Raw genomic sequence first — 10,270 nt, 5'->3', positions numbered from 1 at the left:
CTTGTCTCAAGTTTATCAGCAATAGCATAAGCTCAGATGCACTATAAACTGGGCTCAGTTCAAATCGAGGTGGAAGAGGTTCATAACTGGACTTCATTCTAGAATTTAATCAAATGTGTCTAAGATGACACCACACAAGTGGGCAGATTACAGGGGATGACTGTGTCATATACTAATAATTGCTTCAACAGGGCATCAGCTGCACCATGATTTCTATTCAGCCACCAGTTGACTAGGAGACTTGGTATCTCACTATAAAATGAGAGGACCGGGTCAAGAAAATAAAATGCTAGAAGGGTAGACTTCTGTGCTTAAGAAAATGGTATCTGGGCAATCTGTTGATGGGTGTGATGTTGGGATATCTGTATGAGTAAATCTGATACCTCAATAAGAATGATATTATTTTAAAGGTATCTTTTGGAACTTCTGCCATAGTCTTAATTCTGGCAGGCTCAAAAGGGCTTTACTCAAAGAAGATAGGGAAAACAGCAGAGATGTGATTATAAGCTAGGTTTCATTCTCTGCCCAGAGGTGAATTGTCTTGGTTTTGAAGAATGAGTAGGAATTGAGTATGCTAAGCACAGAAATGGGACTTTTAAGAGGCCCAGGATGTATGACAATTTTAGAACTTGGTGGCAAGAGAAGAGTAGGGGAATGAATGCCCATCACTTACCCACACCCTGGCCCTGTGGCTTCAATTGGTTTCTATTCTCCAAATAGAACTGAGGAAGTTCCAGGACTGCTGCACTGAAACTCCCAGAGCCTTCAGTGTACCTGGACTCATAAAAAATTGGAGCAGTGGTTTGCAACCACCAGTCTCTCAATGGGCCACAGCTATTTCCTGCTAGTACACTAAAGATTAATGCTGCTAGGGCTGGAGCAATAGCACAAGTGGTAGGGCATTTTGCCTTGCACATGCTAACCCAGCATGGACTGAAGTTCGATCCCCCGGAGTCCCATATGGTCCCCCAAACTGGAGCGATTTCTGAGCGCATAGCCAGGAATAACCCCAAGCATCATAGTATCTTTCTTTATGCCTTAGCTCTGAGTTCTTTTCACTCGTTCTGAAGTGTGAAAAGGCCAAAAACCAGTGTTTTTGGGGGGCACACCTAGCACTACTCAGAGGTTACTCCTGGCTCTGCACTCAAATCGCCCCTGGCAGGTTTGGGGACCATATGGGATGCCAAGAATTGAACCCAGGTCTGTCCCGGTTTGTTGCATGCACGGCAAACATCCTACCACTATGTTATCACTCCGGCCCCAAAAAACCACTGTTGAAGGATTACTAGATGAATGCATGAGTGTATATGTACCTGCCTCCCTTCCCAGCTTCCATATCTGCCAGACAACATGAGAACACCAGAAGTAACAGCACAGGTTAGGTCTGGTCACAGAATGGAGCTTTAGAGGAATTTACATGGATTCACAAATGAGAAGTTGGGCAATAGTGCAATTTGAACACAGTGATTTAGTACAGCAGGTAGAGTCCTTACCTTGTAGGCAGCCAAACCAGGATCCCTGGCATCCCATATGGTCTCCTGAGCAGCACTGGGGTGGTCCCTGAGTGCAAGCCAGGAATAAGCCCTGAGGATCACCAAGGGTGTCCCCCAAAACCAAAACTAAAGGTACACAGGCAGAATACAATAACACACTTTCTATTTGTTAAGTGGCATCCATTCACATCCATTCACAAGTTCATGGACAATTAAAAGGCACTTTAAAGAATTTCTTTTTTAGTATCATTTGAAAAAGACATCCCTGGTAGCACGGTTTCTTGGCACCAGAAGATTCCGTTTGCAGGTAGAGGGCAGAGGAGTCTGTCCCAGGAGTCTGTCCCACTGCAGTCTGTTTTGCAGTGATTGGCCATACTCCAGCCGGCTGGGTCTGGTGCTCACTTGAGAATACACTCGCTCTGCATGGGCTGTGAGCACTATCAGGGCAGTCTGGGTGAGCTCACAGTTGAGTTGAGAAGTCCATTTCTACTTCATATGAAAAGGACAGTGTCAGGGCCGGAGAGATAGCATGGAGGTAAGGCGTTTGCCTCTCATGCAGGAGGTCATCGGTTCGAATCCCGGCGTCCCATATATGGTCCTCCCGTGCCTGCCAGGAGCAATTTCTGAGCCTGGAGCCAGGAATAACCCCTGAGCACTGCCGGGTGTGACCCAAAAAACCACAAAAAAAAAAAAAAAAAAAAAAAAAAAAAAAAAAGAAAAGGACAGTGTCAAGTCATGAGGTTCTTCAGTAAGAGCTACCAAAGCCATCACTTGAATCCCCACAGGTTTGAGAATATCCTTTGGTGGATATGGGGGAAGCTGACCTTGAGGGAGACAAGCTGAAAGGAATAACAGATTGTGCGACGAGCTCACGAGTTTGACACTGCTCTTACAAATCAGCTTCCAAAAGCTTACTAATGGGTTCCCACAGCTTCTCAAGTGCTTCAGTTTTCTCCTTACTTTCCATCTTGGCCTATGAGACCTCCAATGGAAAATCAACGGACCAGAATACACTGTTGGCATGAGGATGAGGATGAGGCAAAGTACCAGTGGGCTTGTTCAGTAAACAATATAAAAGGACCAACTGGTCCCACAGTAAGTTTTCAAGGCCATCATCACAAAGTATTTTCAGAGCTATAGCACCATATGCCTCTACTGGCCCAGAATGGTGACTGCTGCACTGAGTGGAAAGGTAGGAAGCTGCTGATATGATAGCTGTCGCCCAGACACTTAGTCACCCTGATCACGTATCTTCACACCTCATGCTTTTGCCTTCCAGAGCCCTTGAGATAAGGCTCAAAAAGGACATTGGGCCTGCATTAAAACTTCCTTACTGTCAATGGAGGTCTAATAAGATTCAAGAGTTTTAATTAGGTAAAAAGTGCTTTGCAAAAGAGGGAGATGTGTGTATAAATATCTTTTTAGAAAAACTCAAACCCATCTGCTTACTAATACTCAAAAGGGTGAGGTTACCTAGGACTCTTTGGCCCACGGAATACAGAGCAGAGGAGGCAGCTAGGTGAAGGCAGCACCGTATCTGCCTGACCCCTGGGTTCAGTTAATCATCCTTTTTGGCAGGGGGAGCATCAAAAAGTCGAAATGCTTTCTTGCACAGCAGTGAGAACCAATAGATCTGGGGTGCGATGAGGAAGGCATTGGCCACATTGCAGAAGAAGGGGATGTGAAATGGCACTTGGTATAGGCTCAGTTCTTGAAGCTGCCCATAGGACCAGTACATGTAGGGAAATAGAAGGATCCGACAAGCAAGGAAGGTGGTCAGTGTGAGGATTCCATTCACCTTGTACAGAAGGGTGTGTTGCTGCTTGAACTAGAAACAAAAAGAAAGGAATATGGGCCAGAGCAATAATAGTACAGTGAGTAGGGTACTTGCTTTGCTTCTGTACTTGTGGCTAACCTAAGTTCAATCCTGGCATCCCATATGGTTTCCCTTCCCCTGCTAGGAATGATCCCTGAGCAGTCAGAATTCCGTCCTGAGCACAGCTGGATGTGATCCCGCCCCCCAAAAAAAAAGGAAAGGAAAAAAATAGGGCCACCAAGAGGTTGGGGCTGAAGCCCAAGTCCAACACCAAAGACCATGCACTGAAGTCCCTGTTACTTGTAAAAGATGATTCAGGACTGTCATATTTATATATGCATGGAGCCTTGGAGTTTTTCCAACAGTGATGTCCAAGCACAGGAATAGCAGACTCAAGCAAAGTTGTGGCCAGATAAAGTATGTAAAGAACTATATCAAGCTTGAATCTGGTGTACAATTCTGTCCCCATTGGCTTTCCATGGGAATCTGCCAAGCCTTGCCATCTATTAAGGAAAAGGAGAGTCTGCTCTCTGGGCTGTGTTTCTACCAGCACATGCCTACGTGCCTGAATTAGAATTCTGCCCAGCGACACAAACGGAGTGCTCAGTTCTGCGGTGAAGATGCAGCCAACAAAGAAATCCCCAAGTTCTCCCCGGAGAGTCTGCAAATGAAAAGATGAAAAAGGGGAAAAATAAGAAAGAGAAGTTAGAAAATCACTGGAAGGAAAATTCTAACAGGGGTTATAAAAGGATGACTGGGAGAGTGCTGAGACAGGCAGATGCTAATGGGGCCAGCACAAGCCCATTCATTCTGCTACTACCACAGCAAGATCTAGCTCCTGAGGCTCCAGAAGCAGGTTCAGATAAACTGATGGCATCACACACCCAGCTTTCTCTGAAATTTATTGTCAGCCAGAAGAAATATTGTAACCTACTTTTGGGTTATCTAACTCAGTCATTCCAAAGGCACTTACTTAGCTAGTTTAGTTCAACAAAGTATATGCCTGCCAGGTCCTATACTAGATGTTAAAGGAATCAAGAAAAACTTGTTAAAGAATATAGCATCTCTCCCTCCTCTCTCTCTTGGTGTTTTGGGCTATGAATTTAGAATTATTTCTAATAGCTTCTATTAGTGGAAAGTTATAAGCGTTTTAATCAAGCAGTGTCACCTAGTAGGCACTTAAGAATTACTAGTTTTCTCTCGCTTGTTGGGTAAACTTTTTAGTGGGAGGAAAGAGAATGAGGAAATAAATCTGGGCAGAAATTATAAGTCTTGGCTGAGCTACTCTCATTTGAAATTTAATTTGCATAGGGTTTTTTTGGGGGGAGAGAGCACATCCAACAATGCTTAGGGCTTATACCTGGCTCTATAATACTATCTAGATCACTACTAGCAGTATTCATATGTGGTGCCAGGGACTGAACTAGAATTGACTGCATGCAAGACAAGCATGCAAGACATTTTAGAGCTGGAGCAATAGTACAGTGGTAAGGTGCTAGCCTTACATGCAACTGATCCAGGTTCAATCTCCTGCATCATCTAAGCACCACCAGGTCTTGAGCACCTGAGCAAAGAGCCAGGAAATTGAACATTGCTAGGTGTGGCCCAAAAGCAAAAACAAAAACAAGAATCAGGGCCGGAGAGATAGCACAGTGGTAAGGCATTTGCCTTCCAAGCAGCAGATCCAGGATAGATGGTGGTTTGAATCCCGCCATCCCATATGGTCCCCCAAGCCTGCCAGGAGCAATTTCTGAGTGCAGAGCCAGGAGTTAGTCCCTGAGCTCTGCAGGGTGTGATCCCTCCCCCCAAAAAAGATAAGAATCTTAACCACTATCCTATATTTCCAGATCCTACATTCATCTTTTTTATTTAAGGTTTTTTTTTTTTTAATGAATCATAAGGGTCCTGTAATGCTGTGGATCAAATGCTGTGGATCAATGCTATGTGAGCCTCTTGGTTTGATTCCTAGCACCTTGAAAATAAATTTATATGCAGTTCTGTATTATGTCCATTTTATATTGTTTTTATATCATATGAACTACAAAAAAAATCTCTGACAAATAAATGCTAGGAAGCACAGAGAGCTAGGGAATTGATATCTGGGAGGAACACAAACATTTCAGATTTCACTCCTTGACATGAATTGCCTAGGCTCTCTAACTGTGGCAGTGACTGGCGGCACAAGGAGTGTGGGTTGGGGCGATGATGACAATTGACAGTGAGGTAATGGGGCAATTCTAAAACCTGTATGATGGTCGAGAGGCCGGTTCAGAGGAGGACACAAGGGACTAAGGTTGTCACTGATGTGCCGGAAGGCCATACCTGTGTAACTGGCACAAGGATAAACAGAATGACTGCATGGTGCGTGATCATGAGGCGGTTTTTACTTAGGAAGTTGCGGAAAATGGTGAAGGAGTGTCTACGGTCTTCGGTTCGGTACGACTCACAGAGATACATAGCATAAATGTCATAGATCATGTACGGAACCAAAAACCAGACATATTCTCGGGCCAGCCAGTGCCTGAAAGAAAACATAGAATGGTTCATGAAACAATGATAGATATAAATGTTGAGGGCTCAAACAAATTCCCATTTAGCCTCCTATTCAACTAACTTTTTCTTTGACTTCAAGTAGTTGAAGTCATTGAAGACACTGAAGGCGCTGAAACTTACAAACAAGAATGAACAATTTTCTTTAAATTATAGCCAAGAGTTAACTCAATAGGCTGAATAAAGGCTTTTTTGTTTGTTTGTTTGTTTTTTGGGTCACACCCAGCAGCGCTTAGGGCTTACTCCTGGCTCTACGCTCAGAAATCGCTCCTGGCAGGCTCGGGGAACCATATGGGATGCTGGGATTCAAACCACCATCCTTATGCATGCAAGGCAAACACCCTACCTCCATGCTATCTCTATGGCCCCTGAATACAGGCTTTTTATGCAGGAGGTCTGAGTTAGATCCCCAGCACTACTGCTGTGAGTGACCTCCACTCACAGAGCTAGACTAGCCTCTCAGTCCCTCTGGGTATGACCCAAAAGCCAAGAATAAAAAAAATAAAACAAATTTCTGGCCTCAGCCAAGGAGCTAGCTTAAAGGGCTAAGAAGACATGTCTGGCATGCAGAGAACCCAGGGTCCATTCCTGGTACCACATGTTTCCATAAGCACAACTGAAGTGATTCCAAAGGCTCCAGCAAAAGTGGGCCTGAACAGTCTAATATTTTAGTATAATAATAATAATAGGGCCCGGAGAGATAGCACAGTGGTGTTTGCCTTGCAAGCAGCTGATCCAGGACCTAAGGTGGTTGGTTCGAATCCTGGTGTCCCATATGGTCGCCCGTGCCTGCCAGGAGCTATTTCTGAGCAGACAGCCAGGAGTAACCCCTGAGCAATGCCGGGTGTGGCCCAAAAAATAACCAAAATAATAATAATAATAATAATAATAATAATAATAATAATAATAATAATAATAATAGTAATAATATAATTTCAGCAGAGATTCCTAAGTATCAGGCAGAGAGTTGGAATTTACTCAATATTGTGTATTTAATTGCGTGTCTCTATTTGCTTGATTTAGCAGCTCATTTGTAATGAATTTCTGGCACTTTTGTGACACTGACTTTGATACACAAACACACACAAATGATTCAATAGCATCACCAAGGAACTTGTTTGGAATGTGTCCAGAATTCCCAAATCCAACATTTCCAGTTTAACACCACTCAGTTGCTAAATAATTGGGAGTTTTCCTCTGGATTACAACATGGAAGTTTCTGGGAAGCCGTCCTGGTCCTTTCTCTTACAATTCCTGAATTCATATTCTACTCACTAGGGAAAATATATCTGGACATAAGCTAAGAGTTCAAGAACTACCTGATAACAGGTATCTACAGGCAGAAAAGTTAGGACCAAAGACAGTGTTCTTATGTTCTTGTCCAAAGGGGTTGAATCAATATTTGCCCAGTTGAGGTGATAGTTTATCATTATCCTAGAGAAGAATAGAAGGAAAGTGTATAATGTACACAAGTTGTTTTTTTTTTTGGTTTTTGGGCCACACCCGTTTGACGCTCAGGGGTTACTCCTGGCTATGTGCTCAGAAATCGCCCCTGGCTTGGGGGGACCATATGGGACGCCGGGGGATCGAACCGCGGTCCTTCCTTGGCTAGCGCTTGCAAGGCAGACACCTTACCTCCAGCGCCACCTACCCGGCCCCTAAAGTTCTTTTTTTTTTTTTTTTTTTTTTTTTTTTTTGGTTTTTGGGCCACACCCGGTGACGCTCAGGGGTTACTCCTGGCTATGTGCTCAGAAATCGCCCCTGGCTTGGGGGGACCATATGGGACGCCGGGGGATCGAACCCCGGTCCGTTCCTTGGTAGCGCTTACAAGGCAGACACCTTATCTCTAGCGCCACCTTCCCGGCAATGTACACAAGTTTATTCCCAAGTAATAACCATGCTAGAAAAAATTAGGTAAAAACAAAATTCAAAATTCTTCTAAATTGAGGGGCTGAAGCAGTGGTGCTAGAGGAAAGGCATCTGCCTTGCAAGTGCTAGTCTAAGACAAACATCGGTTCAATCCCCCGGTGTCCAATATGGTCCCCCCCCAAGCCGGGAGCGATTTCTGAGCACATAGCCAGGAGTAACCCTGAGCGTCAACGTGTATGCCCCCCACCAAAAAAATTTCGAAGAAATTGAAACTATGTAGTATTCTGGGGAAGATTAAATTTGACACGTTTTTATTGAGAAGCCATAGTTAGGGAGAAGAAATACTTTTTTGGGGGGGGCACACACGTTTGATGCTCAGGGGTTACTCCTGGCTACGTGCTTAGAAATTGCCCCTGGCTTGAGGGACCATATAGGACGCCGGGGGATTGAACCGCAGTCCTTCCTTGGCTAGAGCTTGCAAGGCAGACACCTTACCTCTAGCGCCACCTCACCAGCCCCAAGAAATACTTTCATTTTATGGTTCTTCAACTACCTGAACCTGGAATCACTTGCAGGCTTGTCATAAAGCTCCATTCCTTACAGAACCTAAATGGGAAACCTGGGTTCCTCAAATCTCAAAGTATGGACTATGGAGCCTCTTTTTGGTGCCTGGCATGAATCCTAGCACTTCACACATGTGCAGCTGAGCCACATCCCCAGCTCCTCTTTCTGTACTTCTTTTGTTGTTTGTCTATAAATTTTTGGTTAAATCTGGCTCTGCACTCAGGAATTATTCCTGGCAAATTTTAGGGGACCATATTGAATCATATCTAGGTCATTGGTCATATCTAGGTCAGTCACAGGTAAGACAAGTGTGCTACCCACTGGACTATCTTCCTGGCTTCCAAATCTGTACTTTTAGCCCTGTCCCTGGTGATAGTCTAAGGAGCCAGTCCACTGAACAACAACACTGGAAATAAACTGTCTAGCTGGGCCATTTATGTTTCTGTTTCTGAATAAGTGAGTCTACAAACACCAAGACATAACTACAAAATAAATAAGCAGGGGCCAGAGAGATCACACAGTGATAGGGCATTTGCTTTCCAAGTGAATGACCCAGGACCAATGTTGGTTTGAATCCTAGTATACATATGGTCTCCCATGCCTGCCAGGAGTGATTTCTAAGCACAGAGCCAGGAGTAACCCCTGAGCACTGCCAGGTATGGCTCAAACACCAGGAAAAAAAAAGGCAATGAAATAGTTACACAAGTTATAACAAATAGATAATCTAAGTGTAGGTGAATTTATCACCCAGAAACCATTTAGGCAAAAAGACATGATATCAATTCCACTGTCCATCTACAAGTTCCTTTGCTTTCATGACGCACTTTGAAGTGAAATAACTATGAAGAGCCACTAAAAGTCTTTTTCCCTGAATGAATTAAAGGTTTTAATGTGGGCCCGGAGAGATAGCACAGCAGTGTTTGCCTTGCAAGCAGCCGATCCAGGACCAAAAGTGGTTGGTTCGAATCCTGGTGTCCCATATGGTCCCCCCCCACCCCCACCTCCCGTGCCTGCCAGGAGTTATTTCTGAGCAGACAGCCACGAGTAACCCCTGAGCACTGCCGGGTGTGGCCCAAAAGCCAAAAAAAAAAAAAAAAAAGGTTTTAATGTTTTGTACACAGTAATATTTTTTTTTTGGGTGGGGGGAAGGGTCACACCCGGCAGCGCTCAGGGGTTACTCCTGGCTCTATGCTCAGAAATCGCTTCTGGCAGGCTCAGGGGACCATATGGGATGCCAGGATTCGAACCACTAACCTTCTGCATGAAAGACAAATGCCTTACCTCCATGCTATCTCTCCAGCCCTACAGTAGTAATTCTTTAAGAGCAAAATTGTAGCTGGTAGGTAGAGATCTCTGAAAATGTATTAGCAAGATTTGATATAATCTTAATTACCACTAGTTTGGGATTTAGTGTTATTTATGAAATAAAGATAATCATCTTTGGGGCGGAGAGATAACACAGCAGTATTTGTCTTGCAAGCAGCCGACCCAGGACCTAAGGTGCTTGGTTCAAATCCTGGCGTCCCATATGGTCCCCTGTGCCTGCCAGGAGCTATTTCTGAGCAGATAGCCAGGTGAGCTATCTCTGAGCACCGCCGGGTGTGCCCCCCCCCAAAAAAAAGATAATCATCTTTATCTAATATCCCTGACAATTTTGAGAACTAAGTGTGAAAGTTCTTTTTTAGGGGGCAGGGGATCATGCCTAGTAGTACTTGGGGGAGGGGGATTCACTCCCAGTCATGCTTGGGGAACCATATGGTGCCAGGAATTAAATTGGGGTTCAATATATATGCAAGGAAGCACCTTACTCCTTGTACTATCTCTTGTACCCCTACCAAGTCCTTTTAGATATAGACATGTATAAGTACTATCTGAGGGGCTGAAGAAATAGTATGGCAGGCAGGACACTTGCCTTGCACATGGCTAACCTGGGTTTGACTTCCCAAGCACCTCACATGGTCCCCTGAACACCACTAGT

General features: G+C 44.4%; 1 protein-coding gene across 1 annotated transcript in view; it reads right to left on the bottom strand.

Moving 5' to 3' along the window:
- Positions 1-2,862: 2,862 nt before the first annotated feature.
- Positions 2,863-10,270, bottom strand: part of TLCD3A (TLC domain containing 3A) — a 12,311-nt gene continuing 4,903 nt past the window's right edge. The window contains exons 3-5 of the mRNA XM_049782656.1: positions 5,632-5,830; positions 3,875-3,970; positions 2,863-3,321 (exon numbers count right to left, since the gene is read on the bottom strand). Coding sequence (XP_049638613.1) covers positions 3,052-3,321; positions 3,875-3,970; positions 5,632-5,830 — 565 coding nt within the window. The 3' untranslated portion in view covers positions 2,863-3,051. The remainder of the gene's footprint in view (positions 3,322-3,874; positions 3,971-5,631; positions 5,831-10,270) is intronic.

This window comes from Suncus etruscus, chromosome 1 (genome assembly GCF_024139225.1).
Source record: "Suncus etruscus isolate mSunEtr1 chromosome 1, mSunEtr1.pri.cur, whole genome shotgun sequence".
In the NCBI taxonomy this organism is placed as follows: Eukaryota; Metazoa; Chordata; class Mammalia; order Eulipotyphla; family Soricidae; genus Suncus; species Suncus etruscus.
Note: the sequence above shows the minus strand (reverse complement) of the source record. Positions and strands in the feature narration are given on the sequence as shown.